The sequence below is a fragment of the Anopheles moucheti genome, chromosome 3 (assembly GCF_943734755.1).
Source record: "Anopheles moucheti chromosome 3, idAnoMoucSN_F20_07, whole genome shotgun sequence".
NCBI classification, from domain to species: Eukaryota; Metazoa; Arthropoda; class Insecta; order Diptera; family Culicidae; genus Anopheles; species Anopheles moucheti.
In genome coordinates, this window is record NC_069141.1 from 14,608,030 (window position 1) to 14,634,625 (window position 26,596).

Here is a 26,596-nt window from a genome sequence, read left to right on the forward strand (position 1 = left end):
AATTATGTTATTGTAACAAAATATATACGTTTAAAAAAATCAGAAATGAACATGGAAACCTCTGTCGTGTAAAATAGCCTTGAGCGCTTCTGGCATTCATTCGTTGCCCTTTCCCTTTTCCTCCTAAAATGGATAGTTGAATAAGATAATTTGGAATTAAATATAGAACACAAGCAATATCATGGTAACATTTGGAGACAATAAATTCCCCGATTTAGATAAGAAAAAGGTATATTTTTCTCCTTTTCCCGGTAATTCAACCCTTGGGAAGTTTGTCTTGAATATAAAGAGCAGTTGAGATACTTTCTTGCAATTTGCAATATGGAAGTCATTCAACCGATCAAGCACGGTTTCAACTAATTATTTTGTAATACCAAAAACTAATTGAAGCAAATAAATTGTTTAGATTTCTCGATAGCCTTTTAGATATAATTTATTGCATAATTATCAACAAGTACAGATTGGATTTTCACTTAGCCATTCAGTTTTATGTTAACTACGCGAAAATGCTTCGTAAAATAAACGAAAAAATTACCCTACCAACGACACAGAACAATTTAAACTGCCCTTTGCCTTTATCCAGCTTGATGACGAGTAGAAACTGCGCTTTAGCCTTCAAGAACATCATATGAGCAAAACAACACACCATCAAACAAACGCACACGACGCAACGCTGCCCTCTTGCCCGGGGGTTGTCAGTGTGCGTGTTTGGTTGAATTTGTGCTGCTGAATGGTCTGTTCGCTGTTCTTTTTTTACTACCACTGCAAGTTTTCCGCACCGTGTTTCGAAGACGCTGGAAATCCACGCACGCACCAACGTGAAAATTTAGTAGCCTAAAGTTAAGTGAAGTGCGTTGCATAAATTTCAAGCGAACCCTGTGCGGCTGTGTGTGTATTCGTCCGTGTGCCAATACGGATTTAATTGAAGCGTGTGAAGAGAGTGCGAGCGAGTGGGGCGGGGGTAGTTAGAGCGGGGCGGGACGGACGGACAGCCTTGTCGTCCAGCAGGAGTGCTGTAGTGCGAGTGCTAGAAAGAAGAGAACACGAAGAATTCAGCAAAGGTAGCACACACATCGGCTAAAGGGGCCTCCGGACAAAAAAGCACAAGCAGACGGAAATCAACGAAACGGGCAGGTCCTACACCATCATTTCCATCTGCCCCAGAACCCCCCACCCTGCCTTCTATTTGGGATTGTCCGACTGCTGCTGCACGGGAGCAAAAACCACAAAAAAGAATAGTTCCTCGTTCTGCTGCCCTCGCTCTCCCTGCACGGTGAAGTGACCGACACACGCACTACGACGATATTACACCAGCTGCTGTTTGGTGCTTGTGAAAAAATAGAAAAGAAAACGAGCTGTGCGAAGGTGTGCTAAAAAGCAACAACCCCACGAGAGATACGAAGCCAAGCATCGTCACGGCGGGGTTTCATAAGCGAACTCAACGTAGATCAGCCAACTTTGTCGCGGAAACCCTTAGCAACAGAATATCCCAACTCCAGCCACCTCCCCAAGAGAGGAACAAAAGCAAAGCACCCAAAGCCAAGCGCAAGTACTGCTTGCGTGTGGTGTTGTGGCAATGGATTGTCCGCACATCGTCGATAACGTAGGTCTCGGTAAGGAATCGATCAGGGCGGTGAAGAACAGCAACATCGCAACTACGGCCGTTGCTGCCGAACCCATCATAAACACCCCCGTACGAGATGTGTCGGATGCGGTAGTGCTGTCCGACGTAGTAGTTGCTGCTAGTCCGACCACTGTTCTCACGGTCGCATCTACTGCGTCATCGTCCTCATCACCATCATCGGCAGCAGCGTCAAAGCATTGGAAATGTACAGGTAACATGATTCTGGGATACACACGATTCAGCTAAGATTAGTGTTATCTAAACGACACCACACGCTCAAAGAGAGAGGACGAGACGCGGACAGTGTCTCGCCACCCCTTCAGGTTCCGGGGTTGGATAAAAACCGTGGAAACAAGGAAGGCAATAGCGCAGACTAGACGGAGTGCGTGGATTGTGAAGTGCGAAAACGAAACAAAAAAAAACCCCTCATATTACGCTTCTCTGCTGTAGGCCGCTGTCCGTCAGTCGCCGAATTGAAGAAGCAACCCGCCAGTTGCCCTTCACCGTCATGTCATCGCGATGTGTGGTGAAAAGTTTTGTGAATCATTTTAATTTGCTTAATTTTTTGTCTACCGTTTTGTCAACATCTGGTTGCTTTGCTGTGTTTGTGTATGCTTTGCCCACCACTGCCCACCCACCCACCTAAGGGCATGGGTTGCTAGGAGTAAACAAAAAATCGATATTACATCACACGTTAAATTTATTGCTCCTTCGGACGCTACTTTTCTCTCATACCACCGACATGTGTAAAGTGGCATCTCTTTCGCTCTGTGCGAGGAGCTGGGGAAGAGAAAATTGCACTCATCGCAAGCCCTTTATTTGTTGTAGGGATTCGCACTTAGACCTGAGGACATTGGGGGATGTAATTGGTGGATCGCACTAATGCGCCTTTGCGAATGCCTCCCAATGTCCAATGCTAGATCCAATTATATTTGTCAAGATGTTATGAGCTGCTTGAAGGAACCATTTCAGTTTTCACTCGGATTCTCTATATGCACCTCCTCAGTGACACTGATTCTGAGGGTACTATTTCATGCGGGGGATGAATCCCAGTGCATTCTCCGTACATTAAAAAAAATTGAGGATATAAAATGCATATTTTTAGACAGTACAGACAACTCTCTTTCTCTTCTGTGTGCTCCCATATGGTGGTATCCCTTTTTTCGCTTCGTTTGCCAAAATGCCACGAAAAGATGGAATTTTATCCGCATGTATGCTACTTCAGTCTATAAACTGCAGAAGGTACCACAGCACTCCGAAACGTCACATTTCGCCCGCCTTGCACGGTGTACTGCATCATCATTATCATCATCATCATCTGCATCCCATTCATGGCTGCAATAGCGCAAAATACACATTCATGGCCAAATCAGTGTAGTGTATCCATAATTACCGTCGTAGTTTCCCGTCTATATAACGTGTGCCAGCACACGGCGAAGGCAGGGGCACTCTTTTCTTCTGACAGAACGAATTGATAATGAGAAGGAGAAGAAATAAATGAACTTGGGTCGATCTTTTGTAAGCGCGCACCGCAACGCATCACCATTATCTCTCGCTTTCTCTCTGTCTCTCTTCAGTGATTCATGGTTCGCTACACCAGTCTATCCTGTAAAACGCGTTATACAGGTTTACTTTACCTGAGCATACAGTTCCGTGTGTATGTGCGTGCGTAACGCAAGTGAGAAGCGACCGAGAGTTACACGCTGTACGATAGATAATGTGTGTGTGTGTGTGTGTGGTGTGTTATTGTAGGGTGGTCTGCTGTATCGATCTGCTGAAAAGTATTGCAGTCGTATCCGATATATACCGTTGAAATATATAAGTCGAGGAGTCTATTCAATTAATTAATTATTTACTAACGTTATTGTACCTATCTTATTTTACTTTTGTGGTGCTATATTTATTATTGAATACTAATTACCTTTGTTTTATACCGTTTTTTCTCTGTAGAATGTTCAATCAGCAAAGACAACTGGATGTGTTTACAGTGCGGTGCGGTACTATGCGGTCGCTACGACAACGGCCATGCATTGAAGCATTCGAATATGAACAAAAATCATAACATTTGCATGAATACGTCGAACCAGTCAGTCTACTGGTAAGTGTGGTTAAATTAAATTACTCACAGGCACTGTTCATCAACTTTATCTTTATCTTGTTGTAGCTATAAATGCGATGAATTTGTGATAAACGACACCAATGACAATGCACTGGAAGAACTCCGGCAAGAGTTAAAGGAAGGCAATGGCGATCAGATGGATACGATCTCCGAAACATCCTCCACGCTGGAAGAAATTAGTTCATCTAAATCGACGCAAGAAACGGCCAGCACTTCCTCGTCGAGTGATTCCGGATGGGAAGAACCATCGCCGACCGCACTGGTTACACCCGTACCAATACCGACCGTTGCTATCGTTAGTTCGCGAAAGTTGCGTCCCCGCAAGCGTACGATATCGAGCGATAGCAACAACGAGAACGGTGCGACCACTGCCAAACGGAAGTCGATGCGGCGAGTCGTCGGATTGCGCAATCTTGGCAACACCTGCTTCATGAACTCAGTATTACAATCGTTAAGCAACATACAGGAGTTTAGCTGCTACTTCAACACGATGCCTGCACTGGAGATGAAACACAAACAGAAGTCGTACCATTCGCGCAGCATCAAGGAAACGATGGACGATGTGTTTGTCGTGGAGGAACTGCGCAAGGTAAAAACCTCAGTGATAAATGGTGATTTAAGGATGATTTATAACATTTACTTTCACCCACCAACAGGTTCTTCTGAACCTCAGTCAAGGTGGCGATGGGTCGAAAGGTGCCATCTCACCCGAGTGTTTGTTTCTGGTCATCTGGAAGGTGGTACCACAGTTCCGTGGACACAGGCAGCACGATGCACACGAATTTCTGCGCTATATGCTTGACCGGCTTCACACCGAGTTGCAGCAGGTATCGTTTCCGGTGGAGCTTTCAGCACAGAAATCGGGCGAACACAAAAATCCTTACAACGTATCGGGGTTAAGTCACCTGCAGGCGAAGGGCCGAAATTCCATCGTCACAAACGTGTTCGGAGGTGTTCTGCAAAGTGAGGTGCGCTGTCTGATCTGTGGCATGGAAAGCAAAAAGCACGACCCATTCCTCGATCTATCGTTAGACATTCCTGAAAAGTTTTACAGCAAAGATCACGCCTCGGATGTTGGTGGAAATGGGGTGGATGCGACGAGTGGAGGTGGTGGGGCTCCTGTTTGCCACATTGCTGACTGTCTCTCCAGCTTTACAGAGGTACGTAGATGGTAAAGAGCAAGTTCCAAAGGTACATTATTAACCTAAACTTAACAATATATGAATTTTTAGGTAGAAGAATTAGCAGAAACTGAACTATACTATTGCAATTCGTGCAAATGCAAGCAGAAATCGACCAAGCGCTTCTGGATTCGTCGATTACCGAACGTGCTGTGTTTGCATATAAAACGGTTCCGATGGAATAATTTCTACAGGTACGTCAGATATTCTTAAGCGAGCTGTTTTGAATAAAGCCTACCTGTAATGCATAACTACATTGTTCCACAGAACAAAGATCGACCTGAGAATAGCATTCCCCATAAACGCGCTCGATATGTCACAGTTTGTGCTAAATAATGGACCGGAAACGAGGCGATCCAATTCCAGCTGCAACATTTACGACCTAGCCGCCGTTATCGTGCATCATGGCAATGGGTACATAGGTTATAGGTGCACAACCTCCAAACAGTCTCGCTTATACATATTTGTTTTCCCTCCCTTAATATTCAGCTCCAGCTGTGGTCATTATACGTCCTTTGCCATCAACAATGGTGTCTGGATGCACTTCAACGATCACACGGTGAAGGAGGTGAGCAGTACGGCGGTCGCCGAATGCAAACCGTATATCCTGTTCTACATCAAGCGTGATCCGACGAATGCCAACCGGCTGTCTACGATCGGTACCGTGGCGCCAGGTGCTGCAGCGGGACCCAATCAGTCGTCCTGAGATTAAGTTATTTTGTTTCCGTTCAAGACTGATTAAAATTCGTAACTGTTAATCTGACTGATGATCCGCTCGTTCGTTCGTGAACGTATTTTCTTTTCCGGGAGTCGCCGGCTTTCGCATTACATTAAAGTGCATAATACGTTTGGATTCAATGAAGTTTAGTTTGATCGTAAACGGTGATTCGGTGCCGAGAAAGTATAAAGAAGCTATTCAAACGTATCCCACCAACAAAACCATTGCTGGTGCAATGCATTGCATTACCGTGTTTCTTTGGATACCATTGTATTGGGTTTATTTCATTTTAGACCATGTTCCAGTGGTACTAGAAATGTAATACAATGAGTACCGCCAGCGTTGATAATAGTGGGTACGAAAAAAAATTAAATAAAACAAGTTTAGGCAAAACGAAATTATACAACGTGTGTAGATGCACAAATGCGGATGTGAAGGAAATCTAAACAAAATGCGATGCAACGGCGAAAAAAATGTATAGAATTATAGATATGTATAATGTAGAATTTGAAATAGTTTACAGTACGGCTATAACATCATAAGGATTCGGTGAAGTAAGATAGAGTAATTTAATTTTGCTACCTAAACAAACCTTTTTCTTTCTTTTTCCATACAACAACGCTTTTCTTTCTCATTTTCTTACTTGATTGCTGTCCCAGTGCTTTTTCTTCTTTTTATATGCTGCCTCTTTTTCCTTTTCTACAGCTCGTTCTATCTATTCGAGTCGTTTCTTTACTTTTTGAAGATAATGAATTTGATATGTGATAAACAGATGCATTTTAGTTCGTGTAAGGAAATCTAGCGCGTACAGTAAGAAAACTGTAGAAAACGCCGTTATGCAAAAAGCAAACAAAAGGAAAAACGATCAAATTACAGTTTCAACTCACACGATGGTGTGAAGCACGAAAGACGCGGGAGTATGAAACTAAATAAAAAAAAAAATCACATAAAGGCCGCTCAGTTTCGTACACTACATAAACTATTTTAAGGCATTAAATCTAAGTATGAGTATATTTTAAAATTGATAATTTATAAGATTCTCAAAGAGGCCGCCCCGAGTTATTGTGATGTTAATACAGTTTTGTCTACGTTTTTTTTCCTTTTCCTTTGATAGAGAGCGTTTCATCTGATTTCACTATTTCTGCTATATGCTGATTGCAATGCAATCTATCTAACTTTTTATGCGAGCTATTTTATGCTGTTTCGAGACTAAAAACTACTAACACTGCATCATTCAATCGCCAACTTATCTTTTTTCGGTTGAAACCTTTTAGTAGTCGATCAGATTCTCGAGTGCGAATGTGTGTGAAATCTTCGATAGAATGCAATTTTTTCCTTTCTCAGTAAAATTTAATAAACACAGAACCGAAGGTAAACCCATCTTAAACTTTATTCCTTACCTCTAAACTACTCTTACTTCATTCGATTTGTTAAACGAATAAAGCGGAAAATGGTACACAATGTTGAAACGACAACAATATTACCATTGCCGTTCGCTGCGACGTATGAAAGACAAAGTTACGACAATGCGTGGTACGAAACCAAACTTTTATAAGAGCAGACCGGTCGGAGGAGGTAAAGTAAAGGAAATAGAAATAGGGCACAAAGGCAAAATTCAAATAACAAAAAAAAAACAGTTGATAGGAAAAATTTAACGCATCTTTAAGCCGGGATTTACATTACAAATTGAATCTATTCATTCAATGCTAAGCTTTCTTCTTCAATATCAACAGCAAACAGGCGAAGAGAAACGAAAACAAAAAAAAAACACCTGAAATAAAATTTAATATTACGTGAAACAGCATAACACCGGAAGGTAGCGCACTGTACAATAGAAAATGATTGAGATGAAACGGAATTCAGTTGTTAAGGGTAAGTTGCACAAAACAACACAGTAGTGTATACTTGTATGGAACGCTCGCGGCGTTTTTATTTTTAATGAAATAACAAAGATTAAGCAACCCAAATACGGTTCACCGGGAATATTATTCGGCCCCCCGGGGGAGACAAATGTAAATCTAACAATCAAAAGCTCTATGCGCTACCAAAAAACACAGCATACCCGGTAATACACCTGCAGTGTCAAGCCAACACCATCCATTACACCGACAACGGGCCTGGGGCACCATATTTGTTCGCTCAGTTAGTGGTCAACAGACTAATCCCGCCCGGTTGTTTCTTATGAGTTAACTGATCGGGCAGGGGTTTTGCTCACTAAATGAGGATGGATCGATCGTGGGCAGGTTGAGATTTCCCCCCATATCGCCGACCAAATCGGTCGGCGGTTGTCCAAGATCCTGCATCGATTGCATCTTTTCCAGCACGATCTGAAACCGGTCGCGTTTCACCTCGGCACTGTCGTCAGCCTTTTCCTTCTCCAGCTCTGCGCATACTTCCTTCATCAGCTCTAGCTGCTTCTCGTACCGTTCCTTATCCTCCTTGGCTAGGGTCGCTCCATGTTCCGCTAACCATGGCGGGTACTTAGCGACCAGATCCCGCATACTCGGCAACAACACGTCGGCCGACAGCAAGTTCTGCATCATGTTTTGCATGAACGGTAGAAATGCATTGTTTTCACCCGTCGCGTTTAGATCGATGTTGCCGAACATGTTGGCTACATCTTCCGGGCTGAATGGTGTCTGCAGGTTGTCTCGACCCTCGCTCATCGCTTTCAATGCATCGCTAATACTTTGGCTAATTGATGGATCCAGCGTGTTGGCCGGGGCTGCTTCCGCTTCAGGCGCACCTTCCGCACGGACAGCCATACCGGCCGCTTCTGCGATTCGTTGGAATCCGAGCATTATCTGATCGCTGTCCACCTTCTCACCCCCACCGAACAACGCGGCCATATGTTGTTCAAACATTTTCGCTTGTTGACTGTAAAATTGAATGAAATTGAATTAATTACCATATGATTGCGAAGTTACGTCCTAACAGGGGATGAAGCTTTGGAACCGTAACGGTACTTCATAAATTCTTCATTCCAAAGTTGCTCCGTTGGTGGATCTTCGTGCTGCTCGCTCTGTGCACCCGCAGCACTATCAGTGGTCTGTTTTTTTGGTTCATCCTTCTGTTTATTGAAATCTTCTAGCGCACCTGCAATGTAACGGGCCGGGACATTGGGAATCATTATATAATCTGCACACACCCCATGTTCCGGACACTACACAATATTGCGGTACTTACTGTCGAGCAGATCGTCCAACTCTTTGTCCCGCGAGCCGTCTTCGGTCGGTTTCTTTGATTCTGCCATGCTACGTTATGCTACGTTTTAGTTTTGCGCTAGAACTTCTCGGCGGGGACACGGGATTAGACTATGCGCCAATCATAAATGTGTACTTTTGTACACCGTCGAAAATTACTTCCTATTTGCACGGCAACGTATCGAGAAAAACACGCACAGTCCGAATCTGATGCAAGAGCACCCAAGCAGCAATTCTTATTGCTCACCGAGAGCTTATCCCTATCCCTTTCGCACATTCCACTGCTTTTCTCGCTCTGCTGAGACTTGGGTAAAAACATTTAAAATCCAAATATAGTGGAGTGCAGATTTTCCGTGCTCATTGGGATTTGACGGTTGCCGGATATCCGTTGTGTTAATCTCTACGACCGCCATACCCGGGTATCCCATACATTTTGTATGGGGAATGCAAATTTTTCGTCTTGAAGTTTAAATAACTTTTTTTGTAATTACAAATTTGGAACACAAAAGCGGACATTAGTTTTCTATACAATCGTGAAAAAAACAATTTTAAAAGTTCCTGTAGTATTTTTTAATGTTGTTTTTGTGTATGAAAACCCAACTTTTGAAACACCGTGCGTGACTACAAGAAACTGAAAGGAGGTGTTGATAACATCTAGAAGTATCTCGAAAGTATCTATAAGAGTATACTACTAAAAGAGAAACAAACAGATGGCCTTTAGCATTTATTCATAATGTATTGGATATAGAGCGCTTGCAGCATACGTCATGTACAAAAAAAAATTAATGTTCCGACTACTACAGCTACGAACAAACGACGAATGTTCTTACATGAGTTATGCGAAGAGTTGACAATGCCTGAAAACCTAACCCGATACAACAACATCCAAATTATGCATCACTTCGGCCCTCGTAGTGGTATTGAAGCCATGAAAGGATGTCCTACAACAGCAAAAGATTCCTTTGAAACGATTGCTCCGATAAGACGAGACGTTAGTGGCAGTCGAAAGCATACTAGATCTTGTCATCTGATTGACGGATCTTGTGTTTTCTGTATAGAAAACTAATGTCCACTTTTGGAGCGGCCCGGTGTCATGATGGTAGCGGAGCCGGTCTTCAAACGAACGGACCGGACCAAATCCCATCCGAACCAATCTCCCGTAGCAACGACTGACTATCCGGCTACGTGGTAAAATAAGTCAATATGGCCAGGCCGTTCTAAAGAAACAAAAAAAATGTCCACTTTTGTGTTCCAAATTTGAAATTTTAATTTCCAATATTTAAGTTTAAAGACGAAAAATCTACGTTCCCCATATAAAATATATGGGATATCCAGGTATGCCGGACGTAGAGATTTGGGGTGAAATTAAAGGGAATAAATTTGTAAAAAAATGATATTTCCAGTCATTCAAACGACACACATTGGGTATTTTCTAAAAGAGAACTAAATTTTCTGAAGATACAGCCAAAATCTGGTAGCAATCATATTTCAATAAAAAGTTATTTAAGTTTGAGAACGAAAATCATACCCGGGTATCCGGTCCTAGAGTTGACGGATATTCGGCAACCAAGCATCCAAGCAGACGATAAAAGTGCAGTGGAAAGCGTGTGTGTGTATGCGATAATCTATTTTATGTATGTTTTTATGATAAAAAAAACAATCTCAATTGATGCATTAGAAAATGTGAACGTAAAAACTATTGTATAGGGCGTTTAAACGAATAGAATTCTATTCACATCCGAAAACCGCGCTGATGGAAGCGCAATCCCGTTGTACGAGAAGCTTCCGGAACGGCCCTTTCCTCGGCCCTTTCCTCGTTCCTTTTTCGCTTCTTTCACTTCCCCCTTTGGGCTGGACAGTCCTGCCCGTTGTTGAGTCCAAAAATGAACTCATCTTTTTCGTCGGGAAATACACGATACTTAAGGAAAGCGAAAAATGACCAGCACTCGACCCGGTGTGCTAAACGCAGCAGGGAAAATCTTCGTTAAATTACGTGGCACCGTTGACAGTTTGGGTGACACAATCAAAATAGACGAATCAATTCATTTACGTACGTGGATATCAGCAAGCGAACCGAAATTGTGCGTGCTCAACTAGAAAAGAGATTTTTCCCGAGTGCCGTTTGTATAGTTGCGTAGTTGTGTACACAGAATTATGTTAATTGCCCAACAGTGAATTCATACCGAGTTCTTGCGACGGAAAGCCGCTGATAGTAACAGAAAGAAAAGGTCAGTCGTGTAGGAATGCGCAAACCAAAAGATCCAACTCACCAACTGTGTTCGCGTGTGATGACTTAAAACTGGCTGGAGAAAAAAAAGCTTCTCCTAACATATCGTTTGTGCTTCTTTGCAGAGTAGATTGTATTTTTTGGAGTCACAAGTTACGTGAGCGACATAATCCAACAGCATGAATCCGCAACTTGCGTACGGGCAATATCCGCCACAAAGCTGGCCACAACAGCAAGTTGCCCCACAGGCGGGAGGACCCCCACCAGCGCCGATGCCAAGCTTAAATGGAACACAACCCAATGTACGTCACAAATAAATGGAATTGCCCAAATGAACAACATTAACCATTTTTCTTTACATTTTTTTTTCTAATAACAGCATCAACTGTCCAATCAGATGCAAAATATGTCTTTATCGGGTCCTCCACCACCTCAGCAGCAACAGGGTCCTCCAAAAATGGGTGCACCCAATGTGAATGGTCCCGCCTTGGCCGCACCGCTACCATCGTCTAATTTTACGAATCAACAGCCTCCTATGGTACGTCCACCGTCGGCCGGGGGTCCAGCACCGGCTGGATATGGTCCACCTTCCCAGCAACAACCGGCACCACAGGGCCCACACATGATGAGTAATGGACCGCCAGGACCACCGCCTGCCGGTGGTGTGAGACCTCCGGCACCAATGGCCGGTGGATACGGCCAAACTAATGGGCATCAAATGGGTGCTCCAGCTCAGCAGTTTGGAGGTGCCGTGCCACCGATGGCGGCTCCTGGTGGAGGGCCTCCACGCCCTGGTCAACCATTTCCCCCTCAGCCAGCCGGTTTTCAACAACAGCCGCAACCTACTGGATATCCATCTGCTCCTGGTGGTGGTGCACCACCCCAAACACAAGGTGGTTCTTATGGTGGACCTCTTGGCGGTCCTGCGCCTCCCCAGCCACAGCAACAATTCCCCGGATCGGGACAGCCTGGACAACCAATGCCTCCGCAGCAACAGCAGCAGCCACCCCAAGGATATCCGGTCCAGCCGGGTCAGATGCCACCGATGGCCGGTGGCCAAATGCCTCCAAGAGGATATAATGTAAGAGATCTTCGAATGGGTAAACAAAGAACACAGTACCCAGGTGTTTGATTGTATCACTTTCTCCCACAGCAAATGCCGCCCGGTGCGGGATATAATCAAATGCCTCCCATGGCTGGTCAACCTCACCAGCAGCAGCCACCCCAGCATCAGCTTCATCAACATCAACAACAGGGGTACCATCAAGGTGGGCCTGCAGGTATGATGGGTGGTCACTATCCAGCACCACCCCCAGTACCACAGCAGAAGCGTCTCGATCCGGAATCGATGCCCAACCCGATCCAGGTGATGGCGGAGAATCAGGAAAACTGTGGTGGCATCTTTTCCACCAATCAGCCCGGCCAGTTACCACCGCTCGTGACGACCAAGTTCGTCACACAGGACGAGGGTAACACCAGCCCACGCTTCGTTCGTTCGACGATGTACAACATTCCGCAAACGGCCGATATGATGAAGCAAAGCGCTGTCCCGTTTGCGCTTATCATTTCGCCCTTTGCACGCACGGTCGAGGGTGAACTGCCGATCCCCATCGTGGACTTTGGTGAGATGGGCCCGATCCGGTGCATCCGCTGCAAAGCATACATCTGCTCGACGATGCAGTTCCTGGATGGAGGTCGTCGCTTCCAGTGTCAATTTTGTAAGGCAACGACCGAAGTGCCGCCCGGATACTTCCAGCATCTCGATCACACCGGGCAGCGTATGGACAAGTACGAGCGGCCGGAACTAGTGCTCGGTACGTACGAGTTTGTCGCGACGAAGGAATACTGTCGCAACAGCACGCCACCGAAACCGCCCGCAATGGTGTTCCTGATCGATGTGTCGTACAACAACGTGAAGTCGGGGCTGGTGCAGCTTTTGTGCGCACAGATGAAGAACATTATACGCCACCTGCCGGTGGATCAGAACCAGCAGCGTACGTCGATGAAGGTCGGCTTCATCACGTACAACAGTTCGGTGCATTTTTACAATCTGAAAAGTTCGCTCGCCCAACCGCAGATGATGGTAGTGGGTGATTTGCAGGAGATGTTTATGCCATTGCTCGATGGGTTCCTGGTAGATCCGGAGGAGTCGGCTACCGTGATCGATGCACTGATGGAACAAATACCGAAAATGTTCGGCGATACGCGCGAAACGGAAACGATTCTGCTGCCGGCACTGCAGGCGGGTGTTGAAGCGCTAAAGGCATCGGAATGCGTTGGCAAACTGTACGTGTTCCATTCGTCGCTGCCGAACGCGGAAGCACCCGGCAAGCTGAAGATACGCGACGATCGCAAATTGCTCGGTACGGATAAGGAAAAAACGGTCCTAACACCGCAATCGACCGTCTACAATATGCTGGCGCAGGAATGTGTTTTGGCCGGTGTTTCGGTGGATCTGTTTGCGTTCAACAATGCGTACATCGATTTGGCGTCGATCGGACAGGTGGCTCGTTTGACCGGTGGCGAAGTTTACAAGTACACTTATTTCCAGGTATGTTGAGCGGGAATCACTCCAAATCGGTTAGAGGATTGCTTATTGAATCGAATTTTACTGTTCTTTCTGACAGGCGGATATTGACAGTGCGCGGTTGGTGAACGATTTGCTGAAAAACATTTCGCGCCCGATCGCATTCGATGCGGTGATGCGCGTACGTACCTCGACCGGTGTCCGTGCAACCGACTTTTATGGTCACATGTTTATGTCGAACACGAAGGATATGGAAATTGCCAGCATCGGTAAGGCAGTGCCGCTAGACAATTGAACGTTTCGATCTTCTAGAGTATTCATCTTAAAATTGCAGATTGTGACAAGTCCGTGTCGGTGGAAATTAAACACGACGATAAGCTTACGGATGAGCTAGTGCTGATACAGGTGGCGCTGCTGTACACCTCGTGTTCCGGTGTTCGGCGACTACGCGTTCACAATCTGAACCTGAAGATGTGCACATCGCTGTTGGATTTGTTCCGCTGCTGCGATCTCGACACCACGCTGCTGTATTTCGCCAAACAGGGTCTCACCAAGCTGATGGACAACAATCCGAAAGCGGTAAAGGATGCAATTGTGCACCGTGCGGTACAGCTGCTCGCCTGCTACCGTAAGCATTGCGCTTCACCGACCTCATCCGGGCAGTTAATTCTTCCGGAAGGTATGAAGTTGTTGCCGCTTTACGTGAACTGTCTGCTGAAGAACGATGCATTCTCCGGCGGTTCGGACATTTCCATCGATGATCGATCGTACGTGATCTACTACGTGATGAGCATGGATTTGCCCACCTCGGTGCATTACTTCTATCCGCGCTTGATTCCGCTGCACGATGTGAACGTGGAGGGTGGCGATGCGGTCCCGGCGGCTATTCGTTGTACGGGCGATAAGATGCTTGAGGACGGTGCATACATTTTGGGTGAGTTGATATTGATGTACTCCAGTAAATTGGTTGTAATAGATTTTGCTAGTGTTGTGCTTAAAGCTTATGGATTAATGTGAAACTTTGTTGGAAAACCTTTCAAATCAAATCAATCTTAATATGTCTTTTTTCAGAAAATGGTGTTCATATGTTCTTGTGGTTGGGATTGTCGCTGTCGTCCGAATTTACCCAATCGGTATTTGGAGCACAGTGCACGCAGCAGATTGATACTGATCGTACGGGTTTGCCAGTATTTGATAATGCTCTTTCGAAGCGTATACGGGGTATCGTTGACAAGATCCAGGAGCAGAAGCGTCGTTGCATGCGAGTAAGTACAGACCAATCGCGCTTTATTTAAAATTGTTGTTAAACAGCAGAGTGTAATAAATTTCCGCGTTGTTTTGTTCCTTCTTTCGCAGCTAACACTCGTTAAACAGCGCGACAAACTCGAAAGTGTATTGCGCCACTTTTTGGTAGAGGATCGTGGCACTACCGACGGTTCGGTGAGTTACGTGGACTTCCTCTGTCACGTGCACAAAGAGATTCGGCAAATGCTGAGCTAGCTGGCCAATACCACTAGCAACAACGGCAATGCGAGCAGCGGTGGCAATATAGCAACCAGTTTTTTCTCGGGCGGAAGGTTTAGATTTAACAACGGCAATGGTGGTACCAGCAGCGTCAAAACGGGTGTCACTGCTGCCTCTACTATTAATACTACTTACAATACTACACGCAACACTGTTATGGCCAATTGTATCCATCCCGATAGCGGAACCCGAACGATCGACGTAAATGGTAATGTAATCATGCACCATGCGCAACCGTACGTGGCCGCTGTGCACGTCGGTAGGGAACCAATTTCTCTCCCAGAGCAGCACGCAAAGGCAAACACTTACCACGGCACTTCGGTGCCACCGAACCAGCGTTCAAAATTTATGAGTACAACACGTTGCGAAGGATATGTTGGAAGTCGCATCGCGTCCCGTTACGATGAGGACGAGGAGGATGACGATGGTGGTGGTGAAGATGTGGACCCCGATGGTACCATTCCGGAGGAAGACGAGGAGGCAGAGGAAGTTGTGGATGAGCAGGGAAATAATACGGTGGAGCAGTGCCGAGCATCATGGCATCACCAACGACCGTCTGTCCAATCGCCCTCTCAACAAGTTCAATGCTCACGTGAGGAATTTCGTGGAAGCGTCTCGCAGACACGCACCCGTGCAAATCGCTATCGACGCGCTTTCGGTGGCAGATGGTAGGATGGCGTGCGGAACATACTTAGTGAGGAAGTTTGGTCAATTGTTTTACCAGCAGGCTAACTTAGCTCTTTAGGTATTTTGTTATATTTGTCAGTTTTTAGAACAATCAAGTGTATGCGAAAGTTCTTCTCTATTTTACAACGGTTCAGTTTCACTTCCAATAGCCTTTTTTGTATTTGTGTTATATTTAATATGATTTAGTACCACGATATATCGATATGGATGCGATTTGATTTAATCAATATTATGCAATGATTCAGATAAGCCGAATGCCATCATATAATGGGCTATACTAATGATTTTTCGACGATCACGTTTAACCGTTTCGTCTGCCTCGATAGAGCAATTCCGGTATTTTGGCAAGTGTAACCAGAAAATGCACAGATGGAAGCTGTAAAAGGGAAAAGGTCTATCGAGAGAGGCAATTCGGCAGAATGGGATACACTTTCGGAAAGGTGCACAGCAGCAGACACGTAAGATTGTATGTTGATATCGATTTATGAATCCAATGGTATATTATAAATAGCGAAAATATATACAATTAGATCTTTAGTTGCATTCTTCTTAATTCGAAAAGCCACCACCGTCACTGGTCCTCCACAACACACGTTCCGCTGCGACCGTTTATTTGTATTTTGCTTCATCTTTTTGAGCCACTTCGAAATAGCAGCCGGAGTCACCTGTAGCGTCGTTGCTATTCCTTCCAGTGTTTGTGTCCGATCGCGGTACCGATCCAGCAGTGCCTCTATTGCGGAATCTTCAAACTTTTTCCGTTGCCCATGTCGTTCGTCGTCTTCCAGGTTGAAATCTCCTGCCTTAAACCGTGCAAAGCACAACCGATAGGTTTGCTCTGCCAGTGCATGCTCGCAGTACGTTTTTCCGTTTCCGTACGGTGACTTTCGGCGGCCGTGTTGGCTTTCAAAAATAAGTGGAGCAATACGCCACGCAGAAACACTTTACTCGGCACAAAGCACGACACTCGCGCACCGTTGCGTGGACTGCACATGACTATCATGCTGGAAAGATTTTGTAAAGTACGTTGACAACATGCGAGAGTGGATGTGCTATATGCACGCTGCAGGGGTATTGATGTTGGCTCTTGTTTTGGATGCTCTCCTGGTATCAGGAGTCGGAAAACGGTTCGTTTGTATGGAATTTCGTGACTGCATAGGGGATTTTGAGAGAGAGACAGTGGAGGATCAATCCCCTTGGAGGCCCAGGGCGGAACAACACAATTGTTTTCAGACTTGCTATACCAGGAAAACATGTTCTTCAAGAGGTGATACCTGCAGTGTGGAATTAATTTGCCTATCACTATTGCATTACATACTATCAAACCCGTGAGAGCGATCGCTAGTGTAAGGAAGATGGATGAAATGGAAAGCATCCTTCATCTCGTTCAAACTTCCCGTCGGCTGGTACGAAATTCCATACCAACTAGCTATTTTCAGATTGCCGATACCAGGAAAGCATCCTAGGAAGATGTAGCACCTAGTACAGCAATTTTGCTCGAAAAACGCCGAAAGATATGCAATATTTAAACACTAACTTTCCCGTTGGTCGTGAAAAATTTCTTCGAAAACCACCAGTTTCCGAATGTATAGTACCAGGAGAGCATCCACGGAAGAGGTAGCTCCTGGTAATTTTGCCCGCCTAAAGGTATGCAATGTTTAAACACTAACTTTTCATACAAACCAGCTGTTTTCAGATTGCCGATACCAGGAGAGCATGTACTTCAAGAGGTAACAACTGGTACCAGCCGAGTACCAGGATGTTGCACAACACATGTCGCACAACATATGTTGCGCAACATATGTTGCACACCATCTGGTATGCAACATATGTCGCGCAACAATTGTTGCGCAACATCTGGCATGCAACATCTTACATGCAACAACTTGGGATTGCAACTACCGGGAAGCGCGTGATTTGTGCTTGCTCGGCTGGTACCAGGTGTTACCTCTTGAAAAACATGCTCTCCTGGTATCGGAAATCTGAAAACAGCTGGTTTGTATGAAAAGTTAGTGTTTAAACATTGCATACCTTTAGGCGGGCAAAATTACCAGGAGCTACCTCTTCCGTGGATGCTCTCCTGGTACTATACATTCGGAAACTGGTAGTTTTCGAAGAAATATTTCTCGATTGACGGGAAAATTAGTGTTCCTGGTTCTGGTGCAATTTCGTTTATACTTTAAAGTCACAAAGTCGATATTCTTCTCTGCATTTAATTTATCACATAGAAATAAATGTTTTATATAACTAAGGAAGATGTTTTTGACCATTTTTTTACCTTTTCAATTAAATGTTTGTTCTATAAATTGCTCTTCGCACAATCGGTACCAATTTTTTGGGGCCCCCAACACGGCGAGGCCCTAGGCGACCGCCTACTCCGCCTACCGTTTGATCCGCCGCTGGAGAGAGACAGGATACTTTCCATTTCATCTATCTCACATGCGCTGGCGATCGTTCTCAGGAGTTTGATAGTATGCGATAATGGTATCCTATGTAGTATAGAAGATCTGCTATCACGTTCAATGACAACCTGCGAGAATGGAACAGCTGTGTGCACGCTGGAGGGGAATATATGTTACCTCCTGTTTTGCATGCTCTCCTGGTATCAGGAATCGGAAAACGGTTCGTTTGTATGGAATTTCGTGTCTGCACAGGGGATTTTGAGAGAAAGATAAAGGATACTTTCCATTTCAACTATCTCACTTGCGCTGGCGATCGTTCTCAGGAGTTTGATAGTATGCGATAATGGAAGCCAATGTATTAAGAGATCTGTATCTGTACAACAGAACGTTTGAAGTCATACCCATACAGTCAAAATGTTGGACATTGAACACATTATGTACGAAGGAGAAGGAAGACACTTATGGATTGAACAAGCAAGAGCAACCTTTTCGCTGATTAGTGGTGACTAACATCCAATTAAGCAGCCATTTTGATTGCAGCTTCAATTTTAAATGCTGTTTTGGGACTAAGATTGCAAAAAGGCATTTAAATAAAATTGTCATTTCGCATCGTTGTTTTAAAATTATTTTAAGCGTACGATCAGCCCTTGTTGTACGAAATAAAAGTTTTGATTTAGTTTGAATTGAAGTTTTGTAATTATACATCAATTCGAATGGTCGAATGCGTCCGAGTGGGCGTCCCACTGTGATGTCCTTGATGTGACATTCAACATTTCAAGATTGGTGAAAATTTTACCAAACAGACGTTGGAAACAATAATCTTGTGCCGCTTACCATCATCCTTATCGGTGCGCTCGTGCGTTGATTTTCGGGCAAATCCACCGTAAAATTGGTTCTATTGTACCGTCTTGCCAGTAGATTATCTCACCTGCTATCGACCGGAAAAATGGCTCTCAACAAGCTAAGCATTGAAAACGTCGATCTGAAGGGCAAACGGGTGTTTATGCGGTAAGTGTGCCCATCCCGGGAGTGGAAAGAATCGATTTCGATTTTTCTCTAAGTAGCCTAATCGTATGTGCTCTTCTCTAAAACAGTGTCGATTTTAATGTCCCAATCAAGGAGGGCAAAATTACCAGCAATCAGCGTATTGTCGCCGCACTCGATAGCATTAAGTTTGCGCTCGAAAAGGGTGCGAAATCGGTGGTGCTTGCGTCCCATCTTGGGCGCCCGGATGGTAACAAAAACGTCAAGTATACGCTGGCCCCGGTTGCGGACGAGTTGAAGAAGCTGCTTGGGCGTGATGTAACGTTCCTGAACGATTGCGTCGGTGCCGAGGTGGAAGCGGCCTGTAAGGATCCGGCGGCCGGATCGGTTATTCTGCTGGAAAATGTCCGCTTCTACGTGGAGGAGGAGGGCAAGGGTGTGGACGCTAGTGGCAATAAGGTAAGCGGCAGCGAAAGAAAAGAAAAGCAACCCGAAGCTTATCACCTTCGCAACGGAACGTTGCTGCGGTATATAAATAGGAGCAGCTTGTGCTTTGTTTACTACGGTTTGGCATTTGGACGATTTCGCGTCCAACCCGAAAAACCATCCGTTGCATAATAATAATGTTCCCTCTTTTGTCTCGCAAATGCCCCGTAGGTCAAAGCCGACAAAGATAAGGTGAAAACATTCCGCGAAAGTTTGGCCAAGCTGGGCGATGTGTACGTGAATGATGCGTTCGGTACGGCTCACCGTGCCCACAGCTCGATGATGGGCGAGGGTTACAGCCAGCGGGCGGCCGGTTTGTTGCTGAACAAGGAACTCCGCTACTTCTCGCAAGCCTTGGACAACCCACCAAGACCGTTCCTGGCCATCCTAGGCGGCGCTAAGGTGGCGGACAAGATTCAACTGATCGAGAACCTGCTGGACAAGGTAAATGAGATGATCATTGGCGGTGGCATGGCCTTCACCTTCCTGAAGGTACTAAACAACATGGAGATCGGTGGTTCACTGTTCGATGCCGAAGGTGCCAAAATCGTGCAGAACCTCGTCGACAAGGCCAAGAAGAATAATGTGCAGCTCCATCTGCCGGTTGACTTCGTGACGGGTGACAAGTTTGCGGAGGATGCAGCGACCGGTACGGCAACGGTCGAGGGCGGCATTCCGGCCGGTCATCTTGGGCTTGATATTGGGCCGAAGTCACGCGAAGCATTCGCGGCCCCGATCGCCCGGTCGAAGATTATCGTTTGGAACGGACCGCCCGGTGTGTTCGAGTTTCCGAACTTTGCTAACGGTACGAAGTCGCTGATGGATGGCGTTGTTGCCGCTACGAAGGCGGGCACTGTGTCGATTATTGGCGGCGGTGATACGGCTTCGTGCTGCGCCAAGTGGGGCACCGAATCGCAGGTTTCGCACGTCTCGACCGGTGGTGGCGCATCGCTGGAACTGCTTGAGGGCAAAGTGCTACCGGGTGTGGACGCACTGAGCAGTGCGTAAAACCCTTGCCGGCTGGTGTTACTCCATTAAGCATTAAAGGTCACTGTCTCGTTATTATAATAATGTATTGTAGCAAGTGTTGTGTGTTACAGCCGCCATGTCGTTAAAGTACCCATCTCACACCGTCTCCAGGAGGTATGAATAACCCGACGGTTCGACGAAAGATTATCGTTGTAAAAGAATAAAACGTCTAGAAGTCAAAAGCTTTGAGGTTTATTTCTCGTGGAATAGGCATGGGTTTTCGCAACCTTGCTTGTTCAGCCAGGAAGGAAACTAGAAGCTGCCGGAAATGAAAGCGTTCTTTGCAGAGATGTACCTATATCAGAACAACTTAGCAACGTATTCTCTGAAAAAATATTTACCTGATATTTCCCATCTTTTCGGACAAGATTTACAGTGAAATAACTTCACAATTATTTAGTTTACACGGTAAACGTTCGTGCTAAATTTATTGAAGAATGTGCTAAAGCACCGAATTATGCGCTACGTACATCTCCTACTGCATGTTTTCGAGATGTCGATTTCTTCCGTTTTCATCGTACGTTGTTCAGGTTCTAATTCTAGTTAAGCAGCTTATTTTGCATCCAGTACTGTGTGTGGTCCAGTTGGTAAGGAGATTGGCTTTATTAATATTTCGCACCGTTTGCCGTCGCGTATTAATACTTACGAATAATGCTGTGTGTGATATTGTCGCTGCGGAAACATACAATATGATGTATGTTTCCAAGGTGACCGGAACACTGGATTTCCATTTGGATGTAGCGATTGTAAATCGAAGACACAATTTTTGGTAAAATGGTGGTTCCTTTCAACGCGTGTTTGCAACACGTCCGCACGGTTCGAAGTTTTAGTAGGAAAGGCAAATTTTGGCTCGAAGAAGCCAAAATACCGGTTTGCAAACAAAACAGTGCCCAGCTGACGGTGCTCGCTGATTAACAAGGTTAACAAGCTCCAAACAAGGCCGATGAAAGGCTTCCGCGACCGATTCCTTTTTAGTAACCTGCCCCAGTTCAAAGAAAACCAGCCCAAAAATCGTCTTTTTTACGGGGTTGACGGTAATAATTTACATTTCACTTTCTTTATTTTTTGGAAAACGTTCAAAAATAAAAATGAATACGCGATGACCAAACTATGTCAGCTGGGTGCTTGAGCGAGGTATCCCATCTGTCAAATTACTGCTCCATTCTTTCAGTAGCTAGTTTCGCTACTGGCTCATAGATGGCCTGTACTGTTGTGCATGCCTGTGTGCAGCGGAATAGATGTCACCTCCTATTTTGGATGCTCTCTTGGTAGCGCAAATCGGAAAACGGCTTGTCTGGATGGCATTTCGAATCACGCTCAAAATGACGCGCGAGAGCGGAACAGCTGTGCGCATGCTGTGATGTGTGTAAACGTGATAAAAACGTGTGTAAAAGTTATATAAAGTGATGATGATGATGATAAGCCCCCCTCATACCCCAACACAGGTTTGAGAGAGACGAAATTATCTTTAAGATATTTAAACTCTAATAATCCTGTATATAAAAAAAACTAGTCGGTAAGTGGTGGCATCAAAGTACGAAAGTCATCATAAAGCAATAAAATCGTTAGCAATAGGTTATCAATTACAATACACGTTACAATACAATAAAAATAGCAATAGGTTATCGTGCCTCTAAACAGTTTAAATTAGTTTGAAAAGGAAAACACAATAAATGTCAATTTCATAAATTTTCTATATTTCTTTCACGATTATTCTTGAAGGTTAATAATAATAATACACCGTTTCAATGGTTAAATTCTTTTTATTACTGTAACAGTTCGGTCTCTTTTTTAAACGAGGAAGAAGTTCGAATGACTTGGGCCAGAAATGCTTGCATCATCTCTACAACACGATCTACCCGCTCCGTTATTAAACAAGCTATCCATGTAATTAACAGTACAGTACACTTTCTCATTTTTGTAAGTTTTAAAGTTGCAATTGGAGATCCTTGTTTATTATTTTTTTTTTCAAATAACCCGAAGGAATACACCATGCGCGCATAACATTTTTCTGCCATTCAACCACTGTGTGCAACCGCAATTGGAATTTCTTTCACTGTTCTGAAATGTTGTATAATCTAGCTGCATTTTAAGTTTGAATACATCGTAATTTCATGATCATTTCATATCTTTATTTTGCCATTTCGATCTATATAAAAATAAATACTTAACTTTCTCTCGTTACAGCTATTCTGCAAATGGAGGAGTTGTGTGTTGCAACAACAAACCGTTCCACTTCTATCGGCCCACAACTTACAACATGTGTGTAAGAGTGGTGCGACCCAAACACGGTGCGTTTTCATATTATGCGCGCTTTCCATTAGCTTTCTAAGTTTGTGAATTGTTTCCTTTTTGTTTCCTCTAGTTTATTAATTATCTACAATAGCAGCAGCAAACTTGAATGTTTTTTATTCTTCAGATTTCCCTCTAAAACATCCTGCACTTTATAGTATGTGTGTGTGTTTATTTCATCTTATCCACCATGTTTAGCACGTGTACGCGCGAACTTCCTTGTCTCTTGGGTGTATTAGCCTTCACTATATTTGCTCTATTTACACATCATCGTCCATAACAAACTGTTCAGCACAAAAACACAAACTAACGAAAGGCCTCTCTGCTTTCTATCGCCTTAGCAACAAAACCGATGTTGATTCAACATTCCATGCTACCCATCGTACTCTCATCACATAGCCTTTGCATTCGTTTAACGTCTCCTTCGATAAGTGTCTTCTTCACCTTTCACAGCACCTTCTAGAGAAATAAATCGAAACAATACAAAAAACTACTCCGATATTCGGACATGGTATTGTGCCTCGTATTTCACGTTACCCTTTAACCACCTTTTTACTGGTGCACGTATTTCTGGTTTTCAATTAAAAAAGAAGTAAAGAATAATAGAATAAGACCCTGCGAAAGCAAGTTGTTCATAGTGTGACGTCCTCTAATTATAAGCCCTACCCATGCTTCGGGCAGGTTGTAAGCTGCTACACGCACTAAAAAACTCTCCAACTGTAATTTTTGCATTTTCCCTTGTTTTTGTTCCTTTTGCCTATCTACTAACCTTGTTTAAGCACCAACACAAGAAGAAAAAAAGGATAAAGTAACTATCGGCTTGCTAGATCTGTCTCGCTATCTCTCTCTCGTGCTCTTCCACTCAAATGAATTTAATAACATGAATGAAAGGAAGCATTAGTGTGTAAGATGTAGATGTAGATTTTAGATGATAGTTGTTGAAATATTACACTACTTCTCCTTTCCATGCGCAATACTTTCCTTTCGGGAGATGGATCTATTTCGCTTAAGCAGTTAAAAGATGCAGCAGTTTACGTTTTACAAAAAAGCTATATCGCGTGCCGATATATTTCAGAAATTGATGTTGTTATACAGCGTGTGCAGTAAAGTTACACTGAGAGAACTAATATACTCTCAGCCTCACGGAGAGGAGGATGGAAAATAGTAACTAGGCCAGTCAATTCAAGCCACTGCAACACATGAAGAGATAAAGATGGAAAAGAATAGTAGCGGTAGCCAATATCTTTATCTCGCATTAACTGATAGTGAATGTTCTCTTTACAATTGATTCCGTCCATCAATGGGTTTGCACGAGCTTTTCCAGATGATTTGGGGAAAGGTTCGGAACCGGACAGAAACGAATGGTGTGTGAGAAATGTTTAAGTAATTCGATCAATTGGAGTTACCGTATTGCGTTGGGAAGGAAGGTGATTACGATAACAATGTATTTATGATAGAGAAGTGAAAGTATTCGTTGTTGATTGGACTAGAAAAATAAAATAATTAGGTGGTGATATAAAAAATAAAATCTGCTAATTTTACGCCTTACTTTTGTTAGTCTTTTTTAGAACATTCTACGTGTGATGTTTTCTACTCAGAAGTATTTGTGATGTGCCGCCAGTCACTACCAATTTTCTGCCCTTATAGTAAGCATCGAAAAGCCAAAATTATCGCCATTCATCATCTCTAACTGTTTGTGTTTGTTTTGAGTGTAGAACATATCTCGTTGGCGAGGGAGAATCGGGATTTGGGTGTGAAGTCGCGTTGAAGAATTGACAAATTAGTCCTACTACAATATACGGCATGTAAAGGTTATGTATGCAAAATAAAATCTTTTGTAACAGGACATATGTCCACAAGGAGCCTAATTCTTCGAAAAGCGGAGGATTATTATTCTTGCTTTCTGTACACTACATAACATACCACCCCCTTGCGGGCGGTTCAGTTCTCGGTGGCATCGTATTTTACTGGACACGCCGGAATGTTCGATTCTACTTGAAGCTGCTAATACTCTTCTGCAGGAGCAGCATGAAACGAAAGCACCATGTATCTTACAGAATACTGAAACTTCTATCAAATGACGGGTAGGACAGCGCGCAATGGTGTTCGAGAATGCGATGAAACTTACTGAATCTTTTGGTGCTTACAATCAATGTAGGGAGGTAAAAATGGTAGCTTGGGCGGTTTGGATGTTGAAGTTCGTATTTTCCTTTTTTCCAAAGTGAAGAAACATTTAGAGCGGAAATTATAAAGCACAAAATGAAGAATGTTTTCCGGTGAGTGAAACTAAGAATTAATGCTTCGTTAAGAACTTGTTTGTATGTGTGCGTAATATTTATGTAACGGATCTACTAAAACTCGGTAGAAATAAGGGAGCTTAAGTTACGTGTGGATACTATTTAAATAGGAAACAATCGGTTGTTAAAATGATACAGCAAAGAAATGAATAAAGGTGGATAAACGACGTGTGGGGGCGACCATGATGAAACGAACTGGATATAACTACCCAAAATAACTTCAACCCGGATCTGGATCTGGTCCTTGCGTTCTCACTAGCTCACTAGTGGTTAGCGCCTAATTACAGCAAACCACCTTTGCGTCCAAACAACAGCGAACTAATCGTACCGTACACGCTCTGGCCAAGCGAACGACTTTCCTCCTTGGCCGTTGTTTGTGGTGCCGTCGTCGACGATGGTGCTGCTGCTGCTAATTGTTGCTGTTGGTTCTTACGACCGTCCTTACCGCTTCCACCACTAGCAGCCTTTGCTGTTGGTTTGTTAGCCACCGTGCCAAGGTCGGGTCGCACACCGGGCCGATTGGAACCGTTCACTGTGCCCAAATCAGGCCGCTGGGACCCACCGTTGGCACCATTTAGTAGATTGCGGCGTGATTTTTGTCGCTGCATCTGCTTCAGTCGTGCCGCTGTCGTTGGAGAGGCTGTAGCAGCCACCGAACTACCCATCGTTTCCTTCGTACGGGGTTCCGAGTCGAAGCTGGCGACGGACGAGCTGTCGGAATCGGAGGACATGGCCGTACTAATACCGCTGCTAGCACCGGACGAGGAAGCCATACTCTTAAGGCTATCGTGCGACAAACCCTTTGTCAGTACGGCTTTGATCGTTTCCTTATCGATCGTTACGAGGTCGTCCTGGTGTTGCTGCTGTTTACGGAGGTGCTTCAGACTGGTCAGCTGTGCCATTGGGCTGCGACCACGACCGGTTGCAGCCGCAGTGTAGAGCGCGGATGTACCGTGCAGGGCAAGCGGACTGATGCCCGGTGGATGCTGGGGTGGTAGCATTATGTTTTCCAGCCCGATACTCTCAACCTTCTCCATGATCTTGATGGAGCGCAGCGCCTTCTTTTCGAGCCGCGACAGAGCGACCTTGTTGCGGGATATGATTCTCGAAGGCCGATCTGCTGGATCAGTGGCGGAACCATGGGCCGCGCTACCGGTAGAGGCCGTGAATCGTTTGCGTAAGATGTCAGCGGTCGACGCTAGTAGCCCGGATAGCAATGGTGGTTCTGGTGACATAGAACGAGTAGGTGAGCCATCTGTAACAAAGCAATTATAGATTTATTATTATTTATTTTTCACT

At 44.6% G+C, this 26,596-nt stretch overlaps 5 protein-coding genes across 7 annotated transcripts in view; 3 read left to right on the top strand and 2 right to left on the bottom strand.

Moving 5' to 3' along the window:
* The first annotated feature begins 987 nt into the window (after positions 1-987).
* LOC128303746 (ubiquitin carboxyl-terminal hydrolase 3-like) lies at positions 988-7,347 on the top strand. The gene is made up of 7 exons (XM_053040803.1): positions 988-1,835; positions 3,575-3,722; positions 3,789-4,332; positions 4,400-4,903; positions 4,976-5,118; positions 5,192-5,338; positions 5,414-7,347. Exons 1-7 carry the CDS (start codon positions 1,577-1,579, stop codon positions 5,628-5,630), a joined length of 1,962 nt encoding a protein of 653 aa, XP_052896763.1. The 5' UTR covers positions 988-1,576; the 3' UTR covers positions 5,631-7,347.
* A 201-nt stretch (positions 7,348-7,548) lies between these two features.
* On the bottom strand, positions 7,549-9,047 carry LOC128302443 (peroxisomal biogenesis factor 19). The gene is made up of 3 exons (XM_053039268.1): positions 8,829-9,047; positions 8,609-8,738; positions 7,549-8,519 (listed from the first exon to the last, which is right to left on the bottom strand). The coding sequence occupies exons 1-3, from the start codon at positions 8,893-8,895 to the stop codon at positions 7,829-7,831; spliced, it is 888 nt and encodes a 295-aa protein (XP_052895228.1). The 5' UTR covers positions 8,896-9,047; the 3' UTR covers positions 7,549-7,828.
* Positions 9,048-10,923: 1,876 nt separating this feature from the next.
* Positions 10,924-15,099, top strand: LOC128300339 (protein transport protein Sec24D). Of its 2 annotated transcripts, none has more exons than XM_053036360.1 (8): positions 10,924-11,073; positions 11,198-11,374; positions 11,452-12,153; positions 12,226-13,623; positions 13,700-13,868; positions 13,934-14,533; positions 14,671-14,864; positions 14,956-15,099. In XM_053036360.1, the coding sequence occupies exons 2-8, from the start codon at positions 11,252-11,254 to the stop codon at positions 15,097-15,099; spliced, it is 3,330 nt and encodes a 1,109-aa protein (XP_052892320.1). In that variant the 5' UTR covers positions 10,924-11,073; positions 11,198-11,251. The 2 variants fall into 2 exon arrangements, with proteins under 2 accessions (XP_052892320.1, XP_052892317.1); XM_053036357.1 differs by having other exon boundaries at positions 11,203-11,374.
* Positions 15,100-19,004: 3,905 nt separating this feature from the next.
* LOC128305627 (phosphoglycerate kinase) lies at positions 19,005-20,890 on the top strand. Its single transcript, XM_053043172.1, has 3 exons — positions 19,005-19,217; positions 19,304-19,652; positions 19,851-20,890. Exons 1-3 carry the CDS (start codon positions 19,156-19,158, stop codon positions 20,685-20,687), a joined length of 1,248 nt encoding a protein of 415 aa, XP_052899132.1. The 5' UTR covers positions 19,005-19,155; the 3' UTR covers positions 20,688-20,890.
* Positions 20,891-22,475: 1,585 nt separating this feature from the next.
* Positions 22,476-26,596, bottom strand: part of LOC128305688 (trafficking kinesin-binding protein milt) — a 46,291-nt gene continuing 42,170 nt past the window's right edge. For both annotated transcript variants that reach the window (XM_053043263.1, XM_053043264.1), the window contains one exon: positions 22,476-26,552. In XM_053043263.1, coding sequence (XP_052899223.1) covers positions 25,579-26,552 — 974 coding nt within the window. In that variant the 3' untranslated portion in view covers positions 22,476-25,578. The remainder of the gene's footprint in view (positions 26,553-26,596) is intronic.

What these genes read in the sequence shown, in the direction of transcription:
- LOC128305627 (XM_053043172.1), top strand. Translation starts at nt 19,156, where the DNA reads ATGGCTCTCAACAAGCTAAGCATTGAAAACGTCGATCTGAAGGGCAAA. An exon ending in GGCAAACGGGTGTTTATGCG is followed by an intron (nt 19,218 to 19,303) that starts GTAAGTGTGCCC and finishes TCTCTAAAACAG; the next exon opens with TGTCGATTTTAATGTCCCAA. An exon ending in TGGACGCTAGTGGCAATAAG is followed by an intron (nt 19,653 to 19,850) that starts GTAAGCGGCAGC and finishes AATGCCCCGTAG; the next exon opens with GTCAAAGCCGACAAAGATAA.
- LOC128302443 (XM_053039268.1), bottom strand. Translation starts at nt 8,895, where the DNA reads ATGGCAGAATCAAAGAAACCGACCGAAGACGGCTCGCGGGACAAAGAG. An exon ending in GTTGGACGATCTGCTCGACA is followed by an intron (nt 8,739 to 8,828) that starts GTAAGTACCGCA and finishes GTTACATTGCAG; the next exon opens with GTGCGCTAGAAGATTTCAAT. An exon ending in TGGAATGAAGAATTTATGAA is followed by an intron (nt 8,520 to 8,608) that starts GTACCGTTACGG and finishes TCAATTTTACAG; the next exon opens with TCAACAAGCGAAAATGTTTG.
- LOC128303746 (XM_053040803.1), top strand. Translation starts at nt 1,577, where the DNA reads ATGGATTGTCCGCACATCGTCGATAACGTAGGTCTCGGTAAGGAATCG. An exon ending in TCGTGGAGGAACTGCGCAAG is followed by an intron (nt 4,333 to 4,399) that starts GTAAAAACCTCA and finishes ACCCACCAACAG; the next exon opens with GTTCTTCTGAACCTCAGTCA. An exon ending in ATCGTGCATCATGGCAATGG is followed by an intron (nt 5,339 to 5,413) that starts GTACATAGGTTA and finishes CTTAATATTCAG; the next exon opens with CTCCAGCTGTGGTCATTATA.
- LOC128300339 (XM_053036360.1), top strand. Translation starts at nt 11,252, where the DNA reads ATGAATCCGCAACTTGCGTACGGGCAATATCCGCCACAAAGCTGGCCA. An exon ending in TAAATGGAACACAACCCAAT is followed by an intron (nt 11,375 to 11,451) that starts GTACGTCACAAA and finishes TTCTAATAACAG; the next exon opens with CATCAACTGTCCAATCAGAT. An exon ending in TATGGAAATTGCCAGCATCG is followed by an intron (nt 13,869 to 13,933) that starts GTAAGGCAGTGC and finishes TTAAAATTGCAG; the next exon opens with ATTGTGACAAGTCCGTGTCG.